The sequence below is a fragment of the chloroplast genome of Zingiber officinale, assembly GCF_018446385.1.
Source record: "Zingiber officinale chloroplast, complete genome".
NCBI lineage: Eukaryota > Viridiplantae > Streptophyta > Magnoliopsida > Zingiberales > Zingiberaceae > Zingiber > Zingiber officinale.
In genome coordinates this window covers 49440-71280 of record NC_044775.1, presented here as the reverse complement: position 1 = coordinate 71280, position 21841 = coordinate 49440, and the positions used below count along the sequence as shown (strand labels likewise).

Genomic DNA, 21841 nt, shown 5'->3' with positions numbered 1-21841 from the left:
TTTTATTTACTTCAGATCCTACCAAAATAGGCTTTGATTTGTATGCATAATGTATACACATTATTCATATTCTATTATTCATATTCTATATTAAAAATTAAAATTAAATATATGTTAAGCTCTTTTTCTTCTTTGACTTGAAAAGAACACATGTGTTCCGTTCAATCTATTTCTTGATTTCCCCATGAATCGTATGCTTGTGACAATAGCGACAAAATTTTCTCAATTCTAATCGACCAGGCGTATTGTGTCGATTCTTTTGAGTAATATATCTAGAAATACTCGGCGATTCCTTATTGACATCATTTCGGGCACAACCGGTACATTCTAAAATAACTATAACTCTTACATCCTTACCCTTAGCCATAAACCCCCTTTGAATTTTGTATCGGCTTAACTCTTACATTTTCGATCCGAGCTGAAGAAGAAAACAAAAATAAATTAAATAGAAGTTACTAACTAGAAATAGAATTTTCTAAAAATTTCGTTGCAATTATCATTAAATTCTTATTTATTCAAATTTAAAAATTAATATTAATGTAATTGTAATTAAGTAAAAATTTTCATTTTATATTTTATAGAGTAATAAAATAATAATTTTATTTTATGAAGTAATAATTAAGTAATACAATTTCTTTCTAACTATCAATTGTTCCTATCCTAAATCCACTAAATTATTATTCTTATTTAATTTAAGTATCTTCTTTCTCGCGGAACCCTCCCTAGACTGGATCCACATTTAAATTTTAGGTCTCCAAAATTCGATCTATCACATTTTTGTTGAGGTTCCATACACTTTTTTCTTTTCTCCTTATCCTAAAGCTAAGGAACTGAAATGAAAGAACTGAAAAAGGAGGGAGGAAATTCGAAATTTGAGTCATGTAAAATTGTATCTCTAATTTTATTTATTTCTTCACATAATCAATAACTAGTCTTCACATAATCAATAACTAGAATCAAAAAAATGGGAATGACAAGGCATCCGGGAATAAACGATTAATCTCTATCAATAGGCCTGCTAAAGACCCAAACCATAGAGTACTTAGCACAGGTGCTACGGAGAGATATGTTTTTATATCTCGCATTGAAAATCCTCCTTTCCTATGGATTGTAATACATATGTGTATATGGTCAGATGTTGTAGTTCAAGATCATTTGTATTTATTTTACACAGAATTCCGAACTAAATGCTAAAATAGATATGTACAATTAATCAATAGATGAGATTTTCATTTAATCCCCTGTTCCTGAACATTACTGATAAAACTTTTTTATACGTTAGGTTTCAGATGTATATAATTCTTATATTTATGATATGTATAAGATTTTCTTATATGAAACCAAAAGGAAGAGAAGAAATGATAAGAAAATTGTATATAGATGGAGGAAAAAATGAAGATATGGAAAACAAGACAGGTATTTTGTAGAATGAGACTGCCCGACAATTGAAAAAAAGGGATGTAGCGCAGCTTGGTAGCGCGTTTGTTTTGGGTACAAAATGTCACGGGTTCAAATCCTGTCATCCCTACCTATTACTTCTTCTATGGACAGTAACGAGGATTAATTGAGAACGATTCAAATTGTACATAATTTTCCGTTTTTTATACTATATGTATGCAAGATGCATTGGGGTAGATTTCTTTACAGTATAGTTGTATCCCCTGTCATAAACATAAGAAAGCGCTCTTAGTTCAGTTCGGTAGAACGCGGGTCTCCAAAACCCGATGTCGTGGGTTCAAATCCTACAGAGCGTGAGTCAGTTTATTTGATGTCGAATCACAATAAAATATTTGAACAAAAAAAAAAACAAAAAAGTTTAATTGCAACTTGCATTGGACCTCCTGCGGGAAGGAGGTCAATAAAAAATAAATAAATATTACTCAATCAAAGATCTAACTGATCACCGCGTCTGTATTGTAAATATGCGGTTACGAATAATCCTGCTAAAGTAATAGGAATTAGACCTAAGACGATTCCAAATAGAAAAACTTCAATCATTTCGGTTTGTTTAAGGGGATAAAAAATAGGTAAGATACATTTAAAAATATTAATCTGAATTATCCATGAATCTCAATGACCAAGAATTGACAATTGGTGTGTAAAAGAACCATAGAATACCAAGAATCTCAGAGAAATATTCGTTTTTATCAATTTTTTCATTCAATTTATTTCAAATAAGTCGTATCTTGTTTAAACCAATGAATAGAGCTGGGGTTATAGTTAAAGCAGCCAGTAGAAAACCGAAATAACTAGTTATAGTAAGCATGAAAGAGCTAAATTAGATATGTTCCTTTGCTACATATGCTGATAAAGCACTTACCTAAATTAAAATTTTTAGAAAATATGACGGTAAGAAAAAATCAATTGACAGAATCAGTTTAGTTCCAATTGAAAATTAAATTTTGATCATTTCCCTTCTTTTTCAAGAGGATATAATCCGTTTTGGAACGAATGCCTGATACTAATTACCTTTTTATTTTTTTCATTGGACTCAGTCCAGTAATAGGTTGCTTAATTGCCCATAACATAATATTTCGAAGGAAAAGAAGAAAAAGGTGCCCCACAATCTATCGAAAAATAGAACTTTTACTTTATTTTTCTATTTTAATTCTTTTTTCTTCAGGTCCAACCCGATTCAAAGACGAACAACTTTCATTATCCTTTTAGATTCTATATTCCGTCTTTCCATATCGGAGAGTTCTATACTTCTAACTTCGGTCAAGAAAGACCTTTATTTTGGATCTAACAGTTGCATTATGAATATAGATTGTTATCGCCGGGTTTTCTTTCTTTCATTTCTTTCTTTCATTAAGTATTATATACTATTTTATATTACATTACATAATGTATTCTATATTACATAGAATTATTACATTATATATATATATTATTACTATTACATACAATTACATTATATATTATTACATTATATATGTATATCATTATTACGACTATATACGACTATACGACTACGACCAACCAATTACTTGAAATAAAAAGATTCAAACAAAAAATTTTATAATCAACAAAAAGAATTGTTAATGGATTTAAGATCCATTATATTATACGTATAAATTAAATTAATTTAATTGTGTAAAGAGTAAATATAATTTAATAATATCTTTCGTGAATTATTAGAAACAAAAAACTATTGATTCACATTTTTTCAAGATGTTTGTTTATTTTCTATTATGAATCCAATAATGGAAATCTTATAAGGAATTTGAGTAACTTTCTATTCATATATTGAATGACGTGGAGTTATGCATAAATAAGGAACAAAAAAAGAAGAAAAGAATTGTGTAGCATTTTGGTACCGATCTAGACAGCGTTGCTGTGCCAGAGGGAGTATAGCTATACTGATTCGGTATACTTTAAATAAACCTTTGGTACAAAATTGACGATCTCACAAAGATGCAATATCAGTAGTTTTCCATTTCCATTTACTGATCCCATCTTTCAAAGAATCGACCCCCCTTTTTTTTAAATGTACAAAAATTTGTGGAGCTCAGAATGTCCGGAAGCACGGGAGAACGTTCTTTTGCTGATATTATCACCAGTATTCGATATTGGGTCATTCATAGCATTACTATACCTTCCCTATTCATTGCGGGTTGGTTATTCGTCAGTACGGGTTTAGCTTATGATGTGTTTGGAAGTCCTCGGCCAAATGAGTATTTCACAGAGAGCCAACAAGGGATTCCATTGATAACTGGCCGTTTTGATTCTTTAGAACAACTCGATGAATTTAGTAAATCCTTTTAGGAGGCCCCCAATGACCATAGATCGAACCTATCCCATTTTTACAGTACGATGGTTGGCTGTTCACGGACTAGCTGTACCTACTGTTTCTTTTTTGGGATCAATATCAGCAATGCAGTTCATCCAACGATAAACCTAATTCGAATTATAGAGCTATGACAGAATCAAATCCGAATGAACAAAATGTTGAATTGAATCGTACCAGTCTATACTGGGGTTTATTACTCATTTTTGTACTTGCTGTTTTATTTTCCAATTATTTCTTCAATTGAGAGAAAGAGAATAGTAGGAATTCTCTTATCCCATTCGGAAAGATACCATCTTCATAATTATCAATGGCTGTTTTTGTCTATAGCATGACCATTTGAAAAATGTGGAGGAAAGTAGGGGAAATGGCCGATACTACTGGAAGGATTCCTCTTTGGTTGGTGGGTACTGTAACTGGTATTCCTGTGATCGGTTTAATAGGTGTTTTCTTTTACGGTTCATATTCTGGGTTGGGTTCATCTCTCTAGTAATCGTATGAACCAGATTGTAGACATGAAAGAGTAAGAACTCAGCGGGACCTTACCACTCTAATCAGACAGACAAAGGAGGTTAAGGTCCCGCATCTTATAAGATATAGGAATATAAGAAGACTTTGATCTATTCCATAACATACAAATTTGGAAACATACAAATTCAAATTGGAAAGTTATACAGTCAACATAATAAAAATATTATATTTGTTTTGTAGAAAAAAATGACAAAATGGATCTTTTGCTCTGATGTTTTAAATATTACTCTATTCTTTTGTTTCTTAATAATGTTTTTGAAGAATTGAAGCCATTGATTGATTCATAGTCTCTGTCCTTCCTCTAATTAATTCTTACGATACGAAGCAAGAAGAAAAGAGTAATCTCTGGATACTACAATATTCTATGGATTTATACGCATGAGATATCCTCCAAATTCTTTCTTTCTATTTCTATAGTAAACTACTAATGGAACTTACTCTATAATATAATTTGAAATTTAAATTTGTTTGAATAATTTCTCTAAGTTATAAGTTTAAGTTAATAGAAGAAGTTCTATTTGTTCAATCAATTATTTCCCTATAATCTTTTCTCTCTTTTTGTTTGTCCACAACTTCCTATCAATCTAAACAAAAGAGTTCCGGTTTGCCATCCTTCCCTTGTATTCTCTTCGTTTGTATATCTATTACAAAGAATAGGATACAAGTAATGAATTCCAGGCATCCCACAAAACGAAAAAAAGTATAAACAAAGCAACAAAAAGGGTTTGGAGATTTCTTGTTTATCCATATATATGGATGGATCAACAAGAAATCCCCGCACCTAGAAATTCATTTCGTATAATTGAACCTTTTCAAACTGTTTCTTTTTAAGAACCAAAAAAACTTGTGCCAAAATAACAAATGCAAAAAAGAATAAAAGACCTTGGACCCGTAATGGGTCTTGAAGCACTACTTCTGCATCTCCCTGACCAAAGCCTCCCACATTGGGATTGCTTGTTAATGGTTGATCAAGCTTGATGGATTCACCCTCTGAAACAAGAAGTTCTGGTCCTGGAGGTACAATATCAACTACTTGATGTCCATCCGATGGATCAACAACGGTTATTTCATATCCACCCTTTTCTTTACGTACTATTCTACTTACTACACCTGCTGATGTAGCATTATAGACTGTATTGTTACTTTTGCTACCATCAGGATAAATCTGACCCCTTCCTCTGTTCCCACCTATATATATGGGATATTTTAAGAAGTGAACATCTTTCTTCGTAGCAGGGTCGGGGGAAAGAATGGGAAAGATGATTTCACTATATTTCTGACCAGGAACAGGACCTATCACAATAATATTTCTTTTATTAGGACGATAACTCTGAAAAGACAAATTTCCAATCTTTTCTTTCAATTCGGGAGAAATACGATCAGGGGGGGCTAATTCGAATCCGTCGGGTAAAATGAGAACAGCCCCTACATTCAAACCTCCCTTTTTACCATTAGCAAGAACTTGTTTCAGTTGCTTATCATAAGGAATTCGGACAACTGCTTCAAATACAGTATCAGGAAGCACAGCTTGCGGAACTTCAATATCCACGGGTTTATTAGCTAAATGACAATTGGCACATACAATTCGTCCCGTTGCTTCTCGCGGGTTTTCATAACCCTGCTGCGCAAAAACGGGATATGCATTTGAAATGGATGACCGAGTTATTACATATATCATGATCGATACAGAAATGGATCGAGTCATCCCTTCCTTTACCCAAGAAAAAGCATTTTTATTTTGCATGTCCAATCATTAATTTCGGAGTTTCTACAATAAATTAGATAGGTAACTATACTAGTTACCTATACACGAGTTTGGCATTGTACTAGAATAATTGTACTGGAATATACGATGAATACCTTGAGCAGATGAAAGTATAAGGAATTAAGTAAAATTTTTAATTAAATGCTTAATTTTTATTTATTTATAAAGGAAGAAGGATTCTAATTTTATTGATATGATGAGATCAAATGAGTTCTTTATTCATTCATTGAATGAAAAATTACTACAAGCGAAGGAGATACACGATTTAAATAATGAAAAATCCAATATTTAACAATTGCATCTAGAATAACTGGAAAAATGGAAACAAGACCAGATATAATCTGATTGTTATGATCCAATCCAAAATCGTTGTAAACCAAACCTATCATTAGTTCCCAACCACGGGTCGAGTGAAATCCGACCCATAAATCAGTAACTAAAAGAATCGAAAAAGCTTTTATTGTGTCACTTAAGTTATAGAGGAATTCCTGAACCCAAGAATTCAGAATAATGAGTTCTTCATTACTCAGAATAAAATAACCACTTAGAATAGTGAAACAGATTATATTTGTCGAGAAATGTAAAATAATATGGAGATCATATTCATTGCATGCTTTGACCAATTGTATTGTTTCCTTGTGTATTCCTATATGAAGTTTTTGTATATGTGTTTCCGGGTACTCTTTTATCATTTCATCCAATAGGAATAGTTCTTCTAATTCTATGAATCTTTTTAGAACGTTTTTCTCTTGAATATGATTTAAAAAAGTTTCGGATTGTCTGCTATTCCACCAATAAGTAACCCAAGGTTCCAGACATTTATTAAAAGAGAAAGAGACCCACCAGGGCAAAAATACCATAGATGCAAGATAGGGAAGGGAGGCCAATGCTTTCTTTTTTTTCATTTTGATCTGTGAATTGAATTTTTTTTAATGAACCTGCTTCATTCGTCGACTTTATCTGATATTTCTCTGAAGCACGAGTTGTATAACAAAGTAGTGACCTCTGGATCTATCCCTTTCCCTTTTTATTTGTAATATATTTAAGATATCTCAATTGGGCAAATTCAAACCAATTTCATTTTCATTTGTTCCTTTCGATGAATACTCCAAAACCCACTTTAAGTAACGAATCAAGTTTCGAGACCAAAAAACTTACATTAATTCTTTCGAAACGAAACCTTTTACTGTATAATCAGAAAAAGGGTATCAATTAAAAATCATGGGTCTAAAAAGATGAATTATGTATTACGAAATACATGTTCGGATAGGTTTGATTAATTTATAGATATAAATTTATTATTAGATTAGTTAGTTAGATTAGACTTCTAGTATAAAAGAATCAGGAAACTTGCCTTTTATTAAAAAGGGGAATTAGCAAGTTCTTTTCCCCACCTTGAGAAGATATTTATTCTTTACTTTAGTTCGAGTTCGTTTTAAAGTACTTCCATTGGTATGCGCAAAAAATAGGCTAATTCAGCAGCTTTTTGTTCAATTTCTCGTGGAGTCAAATTCTCATCAGTACGAGTCAAGGGAATGGCTCCTTGGCCCCTGATTTCCATATAAAGGACACGACGAGTATAAAGACCCTCTTTAACCTCTATTCTGATTGATTGGATATCTCTCATAAGGAACCGAAGGAAGATGCGACGATTTATTCCAGGAAATCCCCAACGAAAAATACACACTCTTCCCTCTTTTCTATCGAATCGGTCATAACCGCTACCTACATTCCACGAAATAGTGCACCACAAATAGGAGCTAATGAACAGACCCGCGATCCCATAGAAAGACATCACAACCCCTTGAGGAAAAAAAACGATTTGCTGAGATGGAAATACAGAGATCAAATTCCTACCAAGATAACTGGAAGTTCCAACCACTAAGAATCCTAGTGAACCTAAAAAAAGGATACAGGCCCAGCAAAAATTACTCGTTTTTCGAGATTCCGTTATAAGTTCTATCCATATATGTTCTGATCGCCAATTCATACTATACTGCATTCAGTTGCATTCGATTGGAATTGAGCGAATAACCCAAATAAATTTGACTTTACCTTTCTTGACCCCGAAGTAACTTTCACCAACTAGCACTATTGTTATGTGAAACATCGGGAGTAATTAGTTAGATACATTGACTTTCCATTTTTTATATTCGCTAATTCATTTTGAACCAGCTATATCCACATATACATGCATTTATACAGATATTATATATCCGCATAAAAGTTCTTTCACTTGTGTGTTTGGCAAAAGCCACATATCATACCATATTACACGAAATAAATATCCGTATTATCATACAGTGTTGAAATCACTTGATAAGATTCATTACCATTGGGTCTAGACAATCTTATTTTTTTGGACATGAAGAAATAAAGAAACCATTGCAATTGCCGGAAATACTAGGCCCACTAAAGGTACAAAAATGGAGGGTAAGTTGAAATCTGTCATAGAATAGATGCCTCGATTTACTATTTCTATCTATTAATATTTCTATCTATTAAAAAGATATCCTCTTATGCTTATTTAGGATATATCTATCATAAGTAATATCAAGTTATTATTATATTGTAAATAATATTATTTATAAGTGATAAATAATATCAACTATAATTCTATTAACTGTATGATTAGATAGAAACTATAATATTTAGAATATATATATATTTAAATAATAAGTAATATAATAATGAATATTATAATATAAGTTAAAATAATAATTAATATTATTTTAATATATTAAATTAAATAAATAATTATAAATAAAAAACAAAAGAAAAAATATAATTATCCGAAAACTCTGTCTATCTACAAGGAGAACTTATGTCAACAAGGAAAACAATATATATATTGTTTCTTTTAATTACGATTACGATGAATTAAATATTTATTTTTGTTCGCTACAAATAAAATAAGCGAATTTAGTGCTATACTTTAATTTTTGGAACTGTGATTCAAAGGAAAGAAACCGTGGAGTTGAAATAACTCACTCAGAACACCTTTTAAAAGATTACGTGGTACTATTAGGTCGAATAAACCTTTTTCGAATAAATACTCAGATGTTTGTGAACCCTCGGGTACTGTCGTATTTAATGTTTGTTCAATTACTCTTTTACCCGCAAATGCAATGGTTGCATTAGGTTCAGCAATAATGATATCTCCTAACATAGCAAAACTGGCTGTTACTCCACCGGTTGTAGGATCTGTAAGAATTGCTACATAGAATAACTTTTTATCTAATTGATAATTATATAAAGCAGAAGAAATTTTAGCCATTTGCATCAAGCTCAAACTTCCTTCTTGCATGCGTGCTCCTCCAGAAGCACACACAATAATGACAGGTAGAGATCGATTAGTAGCATATTCGATCAAACGAGTAATTTTCTCGCCTACTACGGATCCCATACTACCCCCCATAAACTGAAAATCCATAACGCCAATAGCTACGGGAATACCATTTAGTTGACCTATGCCTGTTTGAACAGCTTCAGTTAAACCTGTCTTTCTTTGATAAGAATCGATACGATCTATATAAGAATCAGAATCCAGTTCTTCTTCTGAAAAATCGATATGATCTCTATCAGAATCCGGTTCTTCATCAAATTCAACGGGTGAATCAAATTCAATGGGGTCTACAGATACCATATCTTCATCCATGGGATCCCAAGTTCCGGGATCAATCGAAAGTTCAATTCTATCTGAACTACTCATTTTCAAATGATATCCACAAAATTCACAAATATACATTTTTTCACCAAAAAATTGTTTATAATGTGATTCATAACAATTTTCACATTGAACCCATAAATGTCTGAATTTATGGAAAGGATTATCATTATGATTGGATTCTACTCTAATATCCAAATCATCGATATTTTGACTAGTTCTTATACTAGAACGATCACTCTCACTACTATTTTTATTTTCAGTACAAATGAAATTATAAATGTAACTTTCACTGTAATTGTTGGTACTACTCGAAATAGAACTATTAATACTGACTTCAAAACGAAGATAACTATCAATGCTACTAATAATGTTCTTTTTCCAACTGGATTCAGTATCATTACATGTATGATTCTTTTTCTTAGACTTAGACCCCCTATTCAAATAACTAGAAACAATAATTTCTAGTTCACTCATAAAGGAACTATCATTGTCAACCTCAAAAATATGATTTTCAATATCAAAAAATATAGAGTAATGATCACCATTACTATCCTTAACAAAAAAAGTGTCATCAGAGATCAAACTCCAAATATTCCTGATATCAAATAAATAATCAACATTATTGAAACTATAATTACTAATACGATTCCAACTAGGAACCTTTTTCTCCATATCATTTAGAATAGGTTGTTCACTTCTATCTGTATGTCCAATACTATCAACACTATCTATTGATTTACTCGGCCCACATCTATGTTCTACCTTCTCGTTGGAAAATAAAAAATTGCACCGCCATTTGAACATAGAAATACCTCCTATTTAATGAAAATACAAAAAATTTGATGAATAATCATTTGACCTTAACTATGCAGAATTAAGCATACGAATCTAAGCATTAGAATTGTTAACTAATGAGGAGTAAGTATTGAAAGAAAAAATTATCTTTTGTGGAAATTCGAAGTATTACTTCAATATATTAATAGAATCTTTTTCTCAACTTTTGTCTTTAATAAAAAATAAAAAGACACAGCTTTTTCCCATATGATGTATAAAATACCATGAAATCCAAACCAAAGAATTGTGAAAAGTTTCTATTTCTATAAATAAACAATTTGTTCTCATTTCTCAGTCTCATTTACCATATAATATAATAAAAAAAAATTAAGTTTCTATTTCAACATGCAACGAAAAAGACAATATATAGGATGATGGGTAGAAGGAGTCTTTCCCTTGGCTTGATCTATGGACCGAAATGAGGAGATATAAAAAAGTCCACCACTCCCGAGGATCCCTAAAATTGGATTAAATTCGTTATAGATCCAACAACAAACAATAGAAGTATTGAGTTGTTTAGTCTTCGATCTTTTATTTAGATCTTATCTTATATTATATATTTTATTTAGATATCATATAAAGTAAAAGAAACAGAAACATATATGCAAATATATAGTATATATAGGATGCTCATTCTTTTTTTTTTTATTCGGTAATTGGCCCAATCTTTTTTAGGAAAAGATTGAGCCTACTTTAATTGCAATCAATTAGGAGAACAAACAGGAATTACTGAATTATGCACACTTAGCTTTTCTCTTTATCTAGCTTATCTACTGGTTCGAATTCGAATTTGATCTCTTTCCATACTTCACAAGCAGCGGCTAGTTCAGGGCTCCATTTGGAAGCTTCACGGATAATTTCATTACCTTCACGAGCAAGATCACGTCCCTCATTACGAGCTTGTACACACGCTTCTAAAGCCACCCTATTAGCTACTGCACCAGGTGCATTTCCCCAAGGGTGTCCTAAAGTTCCTCCTCCAAACTGTAGTACGGAATCATCCCCAAAGATTTCGGTCAGCGCAGGCATATGCCAAACATGAATACCCCCCGAAGCCACGGGTATAACACCTGGCATAGAAACCCAATCTTGAGTGAAGAAAATACCACGACTTCGATCTTTTTCAATAAAATCATCACGTAATAAATCAACAAAACCTAAAGTCATTTCACGTTCCCCTTCCAGTTTACCTACTACTGTACCAGCGTGAATATGGTCTCCACCAGACATACGTAATGCTTTAGCTAGTACACGGAAATGCATACCATGATTTTTCTGTCTATCAATAACTGCATGCATTGCGCGATGGATGTGAAGAAGTAGGCCATTGTCGCGGCAATAATAAGCCAAGCTAGTATTTGCAGTGAATCCACCAGTTAAGTAATCATGCATTACGATAGGAGCTCCTAATTCTCTGGCAAATATGGCCCTTTTCATCATTTCTTCACATGTACCTGCAGTAGCATTCAAGTAATGTCCTTTAATTTCACCTGTTTCGGCCTGCGCTTTAAAAAGTGCTTCAGCACAAAATAGGAAACGGTCTCTCCAACGCATAAATGGTTGTGAGTTCACGTTTTCATCATCTTTGGTAAAATCAAGCCCACCACGTAGACACTCATAAACTGCTCTACCGTAGTTTTTTGCAGATAATCCCAATTTTGGTTTAATAGTACATCCCAATAGGGGACGACCATACTTGTTCAACTTATCTCTTTCAACCTGAATGCCGTGAGGCGGGCCTTGGAAAGTTTTGGAATAGGAAGTAGGAATTCGCAGATCCTCCAAACGTAGAGCTCGTAAGGCTTTGAAACCAAACACATTACCCACAATGGAAGTAAACATGTTAGTAACAGAACCTTCTTCAAAAAGGTCTAAAGGATAAGCTACATAAGCAATATATTGATTATCCTCCCCAATAACAGCCTCGATGTGGTAGCATCGCCCTTTGTAACGATCAAGACTGGTAAGTCCATCAGTCCACACAGTTGTCCATGTACCAGTAGAAGATTCGGCAGCTACCGCAGCCCCTGCTTCTTCGGGTGGAACTCCAGGTTGAGGAGTTACTCGGAATGCTGCCAAGATATCAGTATCTTTGACTTCGTAGTCAGGAGTATAATAAGTCAATTTGTAATCTTTAACACCAGCTTTAAATCCAACACTTGCTTTAGTCTCTGTTTGTGGTGACATAAGTCCCTCCCTACAACTCATGAATTAAGAATTCTCACAACGACAAGGTCTACTCGATATGGATTATGCGTGAATTAAACCTTTGACAAAAATCTTTCAAAAAAAATAATATTCAACTAATATTATCAACAAATTTCAATGTTATGTTAAAATGAAATGGTTCGTTATTAGACCATGTATTTGATGAATCAAATACATCATTATTGTATACTCTTTGATATATATGACGCAACCTAATGTTTGTTTTGCAAATTTACAATTAAATTTATCTCCTTATTCTTTTGAATCTAATCTAAATATCTAAATACTAAGAAAAATTCCCTCTTGACAGTGATATATGTTGTATATGTAAATCCTAGATGTGAAAATAGGCATAATTCATCCAAAAAAGGGTATAAAGAATAGATAGGCAGAAATCAAATATCTAAAAAAAATAGAAAGAACAATAGCCAACGAGATCGAAATACTGAATCATAAATGTAGTTTGGGTTCAAATTCTATATATATTGGAATCCAATATGGATGATCTTTTCTATAATGATAGAGAAATTAAAGAGATTTACTCGTGATTTCATGTACTTGATATTTCTTTTGAAAAAAAAGAGGGATTGGCTGAACTTTAAAATTTACTCTTTACTCATTCAATGAGTATATGATTGAATCGTATTCGGTTGGGTGACACCAACTAAATCGAGTGCTAACTCCCATTTATTTCTTATTGTATTGAATTAACCGATCAATCTGCTATCGGACATTTATTTTCCCCTTGGCATGGCACTATTACAAAAAAATTTTCGACATATTTCACTTTAATTATAATTATGAGAATCAATCCTACCCCTTCTAGTCCTGCGGTTTCCACACAAAACCTAGGGCGTATCGCTCAAATTATTGGCCCAGTACTAGATGTTGTTTTTCCTCCGGGCAAGATGCCTAATATTTATAACGCTTTAGTAGTTAAGGGTCGAGATACTGTCGGTCAGCAAATTAATGTGACTTGTGAAGTACAACAATTATTAGGAAATAATCGAGTTAGAGCTGTAGCTATGAGTGCTACGGATGGATTGACGAGAGGAATGGAAGTAATTGATACGGGAACTCCTCTAAGCATTCCAGTCGGCGGAGCTACACTCGGACGAATTTTCAACGTTCTTGGGGAACCTGTTGATAATTTAGGTCCTGTAGATACTAGCACAACATCTCCTATTCATAGACCCGCACCCGCCTTTATAGAGTTGGATACAAAATTCTTAATCTTTGAAACAGGAATTAAAGTAGTGGATCTTTTAGCTCCTTATCGCCGTGGAGGAAAAATAGGACTATTTGGGGGAGCTGGAGTAGGTAAAACAGTACTCATCATGGAATTGATCAACAACATTGCCAAAGCTCATGGAGGCGTATCCGTATTTGGCGGAGTAGGCGAACGTACTCGTGAAGGAAATGATCTTTACATAGAAATGAAAGAATCCGGAGTAATTAATGAAAAAAATATTGCAGAATCCAAAGTAGCTCTAGTCTATGGTCAAATGAATGAACCGCCGGGAGCTCGTATGAGAGTCGGTTTGACTGCACTAACCATGGCGGAATATTTCCGGGATGTTAATGAGCAAAACGTACTTCTATTCATCGACAATATCTTTCGTTTCGTCCAAGCGGGATCAGAAGTATCCGCCTTATTGGGGAGAATGCCTTCTGCAGTGGGTTATCAACCTACCCTTAGTACAGAAATGGGTTCTTTGCAAGAAAGAATTACTTCTACCAAAAAAGGATCCATAACTTCGATACAAGCCGTTTATGTACCTGCGGACGATTTGACCGACCCTGCTCCTGCCACGACATTTGCACATTTAGATGCTACTACCGTACTATCAAGAGGGTTAGCTGCCAAAGGTATTTATCCTGCAGTGGATCCTTTAGATTCAACGTCAACTATGTTACAACCTCGAATCGTTGGTGAGGAACATTACGAAACTGCGCAAAGAGTTAAGCAAACTTCACAACGTTACAAAGAACTTCAGGACATTATAGCTATTCTTGGGTTGGACGAATTATCCGAAGAAGATCGTTTAACTGTAGCCAGAGCACGAAAAATGGAGCGTTTCTTATCACAACCCTTCTTCGTGGCAGAAGTATTTACTGGTTCTCCAGGAAAATATGTCGGTCTTGCAGAAACAATTAGGGGGTTTCAACTGATCCTTTCCGGAGAATTAGACAGTCTTCCCGAGCAAGCCTTTTATTTGGTGGGTAACATCGATGAAGCTACCGCGAAAGCTATAAACTTAGAAGAGGAGGGCAAATTAAAGAAATGACCTTAAATCTTTGTGTACTGACTCCTAATCGAATTATTTGGGATTCAGAAGTGAAAGAAATCATTTTATCTACTAATAGTGGTCAAATTGGCGTATTACCAAACCACGCCCCCATTGCCACGGCTGTAGATATAGGTCTTTTGAGAATACGCCTTAACAACGACCAATGGTTAACGGTGGCTCTGATGGGTGGTTTTGCTAGAATAGGTAATAATGAAATCACCATTTTAGGAAATGATGCGGAAATAAGTACTGACATTGATCCGCAAGAAGCTCAACAAGCTCTTGAAATAGCTGAAGCTAATTTGAGTGGAGCTGAGGGTAAGAGACAAGCAATTGAAGCGAATCTAGCTCTCAGACGAGCTAGGACACGAGTGGAGGCTGTCAATGTTATTTCCTATACTAGTTAAGTCATTAGATCAAAATAAAAAGAATAAGTTTTTTAAAAGTTCTTTATATATACACCACATGTTGATTTTGCTAATTGAACACAATTCAAGTCTAATCTGATAAAAAAAAAGAAGATGGGTAGAAAAACTTATTAGATATCATTTCATCGACTCCAGTATCTAATAAGTTCTACCTACTATTGGATTTGAACCAATGACTACCGCCGTATGAAAGCAATACTCTAACCACTGAGTTAAGTAGGTCATTTATCACTACAAATAGGAACCCATCACTTCGGGAATTATAGATAGAATAGGATTTCCAAGCAATACTAATTTCTTTCTGTTAAGCTTAAATAAAATAAATAAATCAGAGAGCTATCATGTGGGATTATGAAATATCTATCTTGACAAGAAATTGTCTATATGTTAAGATGTCTATAACAAGGGCTATAGCTCAGTTGGTAGAGCACCTCGTTTACACGTGCGCCAATGCTTTTCAAAGGAGCCAATTATGCAATGAACATAATTGATCGTATTGAAAAATTGAAAAATTGATGTCTTACTCCATTCCATAGGTTCGAGGGAACAAGAGAACAATAGCCTGACCTGACAAATATTTGGTTTGGTCCGATTCAGGCGCTAATTAAGTTGCCAAATCAAATAGAACCCGCCGGTGATTTGATAGTTGATAAGGTAAATACCCATCCCATTCAATGCTAGGCATAATGAGTATAAGGGACTCAAAAAAACCTCTTTTCGCTCTATGAACTTGAAGGTGTATGAAGTCTCATATTCGACTGTTCCAGCGAGGCGATAGAGATTCTATTTAACTTAGGTTAATCTAGGCCGAAGGCAGACCTAAGTCAACGTAATACTTCCTTGAAACACTTTGGTATTGCTCCTAGATCAGAATACAAATAATGAATCATAGCACATGGAGCCATCTCATTATCTTCCTCTAAAGATAAAATATGGTAGAATAACTGATCTTTACATCAGTTGATGGAAGAGCCCAATGCAACAAAATGCATGTTGGGTCTTTGAAACAGTTCAAATCATTTCGATAATAATAAGTTTGATCCGTTTTACCGAGAAGGTCTACGGTTCGAGTCCGTATAGCCCTATAATCCTAATATATTTTATCTAATATATTTTATATTATTTTAGTATAGCTTTCATTTCCTCATAGTTGTGGCCAGATATCGTAGAAATGAAAGCATTACCAAATCTTCATGTAAATACATAAGATAAGTACAGAAAAAAATTTCAATAGATCTAATCTGTACTTCTCAAATTTTGTATAAATTACTCACCCTTTTTCATTAATAATTGTGGATGAATTAAATATTACTTTTTCTCTTTTCCTGTACATGATCAAAGAGTTTAGCGACACGCTTTTGTTTTTGTATACCGAATCCCAATCAATTTAGGAAGTGGAAATCATGACATGATTCCGACTAAAAACTTCAACCTGACCCAACGAAATCTAATCCTAAGTAGCATGGGTCTAAGACGTATTCTTTTCTTGGTCTTAGGTCTTGTATTTGTAGAAAACCCCTGTCCTGACTAATCACTAATCTTTTTTGGCAGAACAAGAGAAACCTTATTGATTGATTCACAAATAATGGAGAGATAATGAATTGGTACTAAAGGATTAACGTTTCTTATTCTATATTTTATGAGTTGGGGGGGTTGGGTTGGGGGTTTGATTTGGTCTATTGAATCATTCGATAATATGTAATTCTTTCATTAGAAAATGTAATGTTATGTAAATCTTTTATGATTCCGTCGATTAGATTACTCCACTCTTTGCTATGTTTCATTGTCTAGTATCTAGTATAGGTGTACTGTAAAAGTTTTTTTGTGTCGGAATCTACCCCATTGTTTGGTGTTATCATTATATTATTAATATTAAGTGTTATTGCCATAACAAAACAAACGAGTATTTTGATTCATTCCAAATCGTAATCTAGTTTATTACTAGAGATTGTTCCAAAATAGAAAGAATCTTTTATTCTAACTCTAATGAAATAACTCCATCCTTCTTATTTATTTCTGATAAGGTGGGATGGTACAGGTTCAAAGTTTCCAATTTTTTTGTTTTTGTAGAGAAAGATATAACTTGTTATATGTCACCTCTCAATTCAACGGATTGAATCAAATTAATTAAGAAAAAAGGAAATGAAATAAATAATTTGAATATACTAATTATAGACTATTCATAGTATTTAATTAATTATTATTGGGATATATTAGGTATTAGGATTATAATATAGATATTAATCATAATAATATATAAATATATATATTAGGTAGGATATTATAAATATTAGGATATATAGGATAATATAGGATATTTTAGTATTTTATTAACTTGTTTTTATAGAATTATCTTTTTATAGAGGATAGAGAACCCAAGACAAAGTGAGAGAATCTTGTTTTTGTAAGAAGGAGCACCCTATATAGAATCGAATATAGAATCGAAATAAAAAATGTAAGTGGGATTTTATTAGGTGAATCTTTAAACAAGATATGTCCCACAGAAACTCTAAACTATGCCGTTTGATCAAAATATATTCTTCTTTCGCCTAAACTAAGATAAGAAGTTCTGGATAAATTGACACTTCCGATTCGAATCGAATAATTCAGCATATTCCACATTAATAGGAGTACATTTATGTTTCTGCTTCACGAATATGATATTTTCTGGGCATTTCTGATAATATCAAGCATTATTCCTATCTTGGCATTTGTAATTTCCGGAGTTTTAGCCCCGGTTAGGGAAGGACCGGAGAAACTATCTAGTTATGAATCGGGTATAGAACCCATAGGGGATGCTTGGTTACAATTCCGAATCCGCTATTACATGTTTGCTCTAGTTTTTGTTGTTTTTGATGTTGAAACGGTATTTCTTTATCCATGGGCAATGAGTTTCGATGTATTGGGTGTATCCGTATTTATTGAAGCTTTTATTTTCGTGCTTATCTTAATTATTGGTTCAGTTTATGCATGGCGAAAAGGAGCATTGGAATGGTCTTAACTAAATATTCATACAATCAAAATAAAAAGGAAGGAAAAGATTACATTGAGACAGTTATGAATTTGATTGAGTTTACCTTACTTGACAAAATAACTACCAATTCAGTTATTTCAACTACATTGAATGATCTTTCGAATTGGTCAAGACTTTCCAGTTTATGGCCACTTCTCTATGGTACCAGTTGTTGTTTCATTGAATTTGCTTCATTAATAGGCTCGCGATTCGACTTTGATCGTTATGGATTGGTACCAAGATCGAGTCCTAGGCAAGCAGACCTAATTTTAACAGCCGGCACAGTAACAATGAAAATGGCTCCTTCTTTAGTAAGATTATATGAGCAAATGCCTGAACCAAAATATGTCATTGCTATGGGAGCCTGTACTATTACAGGAGGTATGTTCAGTACTGATTCTTATAGTACTGTTCGTGGAGTCGATAAGCTAATTCCTGTCGATGTCTATTTGCCGGGCTGCCCACCTAAACCAGAGGCTGTTATAGATGCTATAACGAAACTTCGTAAGAAGATATCTAGAGAAATCCTTGAAGATAGAACTGTGTCTCAACAGGAAAATCGATGTTTTACTACCAATCATAAGTTTTATGTTCGGCGTAGTATTCATACTGGAAATTATGATCAAGAATTGCTCTATAAATCCGCATCTACTTCAGAGATACCTTCTAAAACATTTTTTCAATCCAAAAGTTCAGTATCTCCCCCCGAATTAGTGAATCAGGAAAGGTAAGGTTCTTTTGTGCAGAATAAGAAAAAAAAAGAGTCACTCTTTAAAAATTTCATTGTAAAATACTCAATACAAATAAATACAAATGTGGGAGAAATCAAGAAGATGCAACAGGATCGTTTATCTGATTGGTTAGTAAAACATGAGCTAGTTCATAGATCTTTGGGCTTCGATTGCCAAGGAATAGAAATAGTACAAATAAAAACCGAGGATTGGGATTCCATTGCTGTCATTTCATATGTATATGGTTACAATTATTTACGTTCCCAGTGTGCCTATGATGTAGCACCGGGGGGATTTTTAGCCAGTGTGTATCATCTTACGAGAATAGAGTATGATATAGATAAACCCGAAGAAGTATGCATAAAAGTATTTGCCCCTAGGAATAATCCTAGAATCCCGTCTGTTTTCTGGATTTGGAGAAGTGCTGATTTTCAAGAACGTGAATCTTATGATATGTTGGGAATCCTTTATTATAATCATCCACGCCTTAAACGTATTTTGATGCCTGAAAGTTGGATAGGTTGGCCCCTGCGTAAGGACTATATTATCCCCAATTTCTATGAAATACAAGATGCTCATTAAATGATAAGAATAAGAAACTAATGTTTAGTTATACGACTATGACACGATTCCAGATTTCATTCAAGCGAAGGAAGATTTTTACGCCCCGTTCTAGATGAAAGAAAGTAACCGGACTTTCTTTCATATTATGAATAACCTAAAAAAACTTCATTTATATTCAAAAATTAGGAAAAGGTTATATCCATTTCATATGAGCAGAAACAATAGAATGAATCAAAAGAGTTTTGCACCATGAACTTTGTACCGCGCACATAACTTACTTAGATGGACCCCGGAAAGTCAAAGTAACGTAAGCAAGAGTGAAGAAATGGAATAAATGTAAAAAAAATATGAAATTAAGAAATGAAAGAAAATACAGTATGATGAAACAAGAAAGAAAAAGGAGACGGCACTATAATCTCACTTTGTTCTTTACCACAACCATACATATATTTTTTACTAATCCCTCCAAGAGGAAATATATATATCTATACATCTAGATTAGTAACTGTATGCTCTATACTATTAACGAAAATGTATCCCGATCCATCTTGATTACGATGAATTTGTATGAATATCTATCCGATACATTATTTACATGTCAGGAACCAGATTTGAACTGGTGACACGAGGATTTTCAGTCCTCTGCTCTACCAACTGAGCTATCCCGACCATTTCCCATGCATCATCCTGGTGTAGTGTTTGTGTCTATGTCAATTAAAGGGACTAAAAAGTAGTAAAAAATTTAACTAGTAAGCGTAAGGATAATGATATGGACTGTGTGTGAATGATTCAATAATAGAGATTATTTGCCCATATATGTTTATTTGTAGAGGTATTGTATCTATCAAAATTGGGATAAGATCCAAGAATTTTAGTTCGGATACATTTGTGTTGTGAAAGAGTGGAGTGAATGAGAAAGATAGTGAATTTTGTTTGAACTGAATCGCTGATGAAAAAAAGGAGGATAAATATTTAGGAAGTAAAATTACCTTTTTATTGGGGATAGAGGGACTTGAACCCTCACGATTTCTAAAGTCGACGGATTTTCCTCTTACTATAAATTTCATTGTTATCGGTATTGACATGTAGAATGGGACTCTCTCTTTATTCTCGTCCAATTAATCAGTTTTTCAAAAGATCTATCAAACTCTGGAATGAATGATTTAATAATTGAATTGAATATTCAATTCTTCTTTCAACTTCCATTGGACTGGATTCACAATAACTCTAATTCTGAATTTTTCATATTATAATTATTCATATAATATAATGGATTCGAGTCATGATTAATCGTTTGATTTGATATGTCAGTATGTATACGTATGTATTAGGTATATAGGAACATCTTTTCTGTAATTTTGATAGACGGATTCCAACTACCAACGAAACGTAGTCAACTTCATTCGTTAGAACAGCTTCCATTGAGTCTCTGCACCTATCCTTTTTTTTATTCTAGTTTGATAAAACTAAGGATTTGGCTCAGGATTGCCCATTTTAAATTCCAGGGTTTCTCTGAATTTGGAAGTTACCACTTAGCAGGTTTCCTTACTAAGGCTCAATCCAATCAAGTCCGTAGCGTCTACCAATTTCGCCATATCCCCCTTGATACCAAGATCCAGTTGGAATTTTCTTTTACTTATTTTGTTTGTTTGGACCTGTTTAATTCGTTAGATAATTTTTTCTATATTGAAAAAGTGTATTGTATGCTCCTATCTAGTTTTTTTGTCTATCCCCCATCAGTTCATATATATATATATTTTTTATTGGATGAACTTTTTGTTTCAATAAGAAATTGATTCTATCATTGATGTATTCGGAATTCAATATGGATAGGTATATCCAACATATATACCTTTCCCCCTACCTTTCATTTTTACAGTGCGAATTTAAATAGTGGAACGGTCGATATTCATTCTTTTTTTTCGTCCTATCTCTTCCCTTTCCGAATCAAACCAGAGGAATGTCTCATTTTAATTTAGATTGTATCTTTTCTTTATCCTTTTCTTATCTTAGCACCTA

The 21841-nt window shown here is 33.3% G+C and overlaps 19 protein-coding genes and 6 non-coding genes; 12 read left to right on the top strand and 13 right to left on the bottom strand. All coding sequences in view use genetic code 11, as the record gives it.

Moving 5' to 3' along the window:
• Positions 1–166: 166 nt before the first annotated feature.
• On the bottom strand, positions 167–367 carry rpl33 (ribosomal protein L33). Its single transcript has one exon. The coding sequence runs from the start codon at positions 365–367 to the stop codon at positions 167–169; it is 201 nt and encodes a 66-aa protein (YP_009694970.1).
• Positions 368–956: 589 nt separating this feature from the next.
• Positions 957–1085, bottom strand: psaJ (photosystem I subunit IX). Its single transcript has one exon. The coding sequence runs from the start codon at positions 1083–1085 to the stop codon at positions 957–959; it is 129 nt and encodes a 42-aa protein (YP_009694969.1).
• Positions 1086–1454: 369 nt separating this feature from the next.
• trnP-UGG lies at positions 1455–1528 on the top strand. Its single transcript has one exon. It is a non-coding gene; the product is annotated as a tRNA-Pro (tRNA).
• A 152-nt stretch (positions 1529–1680) lies between these two features.
• trnW-CCA lies at positions 1681–1754 on the top strand. Its single transcript has one exon. It is a non-coding gene; the product is annotated as a tRNA-Trp (tRNA).
• A 130-nt stretch (positions 1755–1884) lies between these two features.
• petG (cytochrome b6/f complex subunit V) lies at positions 1885–1998 on the bottom strand. Its single transcript has one exon. The coding sequence runs from the start codon at positions 1996–1998 to the stop codon at positions 1885–1887; it is 114 nt and encodes a 37-aa protein (YP_009694968.1).
• A 172-nt stretch (positions 1999–2170) lies between these two features.
• On the bottom strand, positions 2171–2266 carry petL (cytochrome b6/f complex subunit VI). Its single transcript has one exon. It carries the CDS (start codon positions 2264–2266, stop codon positions 2171–2173), a length of 96 nt encoding a protein of 31 aa, YP_009694967.1.
• A 1247-nt stretch (positions 2267–3513) lies between these two features.
• Positions 3514–3765, top strand: psbE (photosystem II cytochrome b559 alpha subunit). Its single transcript has one exon. It carries the CDS (start codon positions 3514–3516, stop codon positions 3763–3765), a length of 252 nt encoding a protein of 83 aa, YP_009694966.1.
• A 10-nt stretch (positions 3766–3775) lies between these two features.
• On the top strand, positions 3776–3895 carry psbF (photosystem II cytochrome b559 beta subunit). The gene has a single exon. It carries the CDS (start codon positions 3776–3778, stop codon positions 3893–3895), a length of 120 nt encoding a protein of 39 aa, YP_009694965.1.
• A 22-nt stretch (positions 3896–3917) lies between these two features.
• On the top strand, positions 3918–4034 carry psbL (photosystem II protein L). The gene has a single exon. It carries the CDS (start codon positions 3918–3920, stop codon positions 4032–4034), a length of 117 nt encoding a protein of 38 aa, YP_009694964.1.
• A 120-nt stretch (positions 4035–4154) lies between these two features.
• Positions 4155–4277, top strand: psbJ (photosystem II protein J). Its single transcript has one exon. It carries the CDS (start codon positions 4155–4157, stop codon positions 4275–4277), a length of 123 nt encoding a protein of 40 aa, YP_009694963.1.
• Positions 4278–5099: 822 nt separating this feature from the next.
• On the bottom strand, positions 5100–6062 carry petA (cytochrome f). Its single transcript has one exon. The coding sequence runs from the start codon at positions 6060–6062 to the stop codon at positions 5100–5102; it is 963 nt and encodes a 320-aa protein (YP_009694962.1).
• Positions 6063–6298: 236 nt separating this feature from the next.
• cemA (chloroplast envelope membrane protein) lies at positions 6299–6988 on the bottom strand. The gene has a single exon. It carries the CDS (start codon positions 6986–6988, stop codon positions 6299–6301), a length of 690 nt encoding a protein of 229 aa, YP_009694961.1.
• Positions 6989–7518: 530 nt separating this feature from the next.
• Positions 7519–8073, bottom strand: ycf4 (photosystem I assembly protein ycf4). The gene has a single exon. The coding sequence runs from the start codon at positions 8071–8073 to the stop codon at positions 7519–7521; it is 555 nt and encodes a 184-aa protein (YP_009694960.1).
• Positions 8074–8424: 351 nt separating this feature from the next.
• On the bottom strand, positions 8425–8535 carry psaI (photosystem I subunit VIII). The gene has a single exon. The coding sequence runs from the start codon at positions 8533–8535 to the stop codon at positions 8425–8427; it is 111 nt and encodes a 36-aa protein (YP_009694959.1).
• A 483-nt stretch (positions 8536–9018) lies between these two features.
• Positions 9019–10557, bottom strand: accD (acetyl-CoA carboxylase beta subunit). Its single transcript has one exon. The coding sequence runs from the start codon at positions 10555–10557 to the stop codon at positions 9019–9021; it is 1539 nt and encodes a 512-aa protein (YP_009694958.1).
• A 774-nt stretch (positions 10558–11331) lies between these two features.
• On the bottom strand, positions 11332–12795 carry rbcL (ribulose-1,5-bisphosphate carboxylase/oxygenase large subunit). The gene has a single exon. It carries the CDS (start codon positions 12793–12795, stop codon positions 11332–11334), a length of 1464 nt encoding a protein of 487 aa, YP_009694957.1.
• An 800-nt stretch (positions 12796–13595) lies between these two features.
• On the top strand, positions 13596–15083 carry atpB (ATP synthase CF1 beta subunit). Its single transcript has one exon. The coding sequence runs from the start codon at positions 13596–13598 to the stop codon at positions 15081–15083; it is 1488 nt and encodes a 495-aa protein (YP_009694956.1).
• Positions 15080–15493, top strand: atpE (ATP synthase CF1 epsilon subunit). The gene has a single exon. The coding sequence runs from the start codon at positions 15080–15082 to the stop codon at positions 15491–15493; it is 414 nt and encodes a 137-aa protein (YP_009694955.1).
• A 170-nt stretch (positions 15494–15663) lies between these two features.
• Positions 15664–15736, bottom strand: trnM-CAU. Its single transcript has one exon. It is a non-coding gene; the product is annotated as a tRNA-Met (tRNA).
• A 182-nt stretch (positions 15737–15918) lies between these two features.
• trnV-UAC lies at positions 15919–16599 on the top strand. One transcript has 2 exons: positions 15919–15956; positions 16563–16599. It is a non-coding gene; the product is annotated as a tRNA-Val (tRNA).
• A 1553-nt stretch (positions 16600–18152) lies between these two features.
• Positions 18153–18515, top strand: ndhC (NADH-plastoquinone oxidoreductase subunit 3). The gene has a single exon. It carries the CDS (start codon positions 18153–18155, stop codon positions 18513–18515), a length of 363 nt encoding a protein of 120 aa, YP_009694954.1.
• On the top strand, positions 18506–19258 carry ndhK (NADH-plastoquinone oxidoreductase subunit K). The gene has a single exon. The coding sequence runs from the start codon at positions 18506–18508 to the stop codon at positions 19256–19258; it is 753 nt and encodes a 250-aa protein (YP_009694953.1).
• A 102-nt stretch (positions 19259–19360) lies between these two features.
• On the top strand, positions 19361–19840 carry ndhJ (NADH-plastoquinone oxidoreductase subunit J). The gene has a single exon. It carries the CDS (start codon positions 19361–19363, stop codon positions 19838–19840), a length of 480 nt encoding a protein of 159 aa, YP_009694952.1.
• Positions 19841–20418: 578 nt separating this feature from the next.
• trnF-GAA lies at positions 20419–20491 on the bottom strand. The gene has a single exon. It is a non-coding gene; the product is annotated as a tRNA-Phe (tRNA).
• Positions 20492–20819: 328 nt separating this feature from the next.
• trnL-UAA lies at positions 20820–21423 on the bottom strand. One transcript has 2 exons: positions 21389–21423; positions 20820–20869 (listed from the first exon to the last, which is right to left on the bottom strand). It is a non-coding gene; the product is annotated as a tRNA-Leu (tRNA).
• Between the last annotated feature and the right edge of the window lie 418 nt (positions 21424–21841).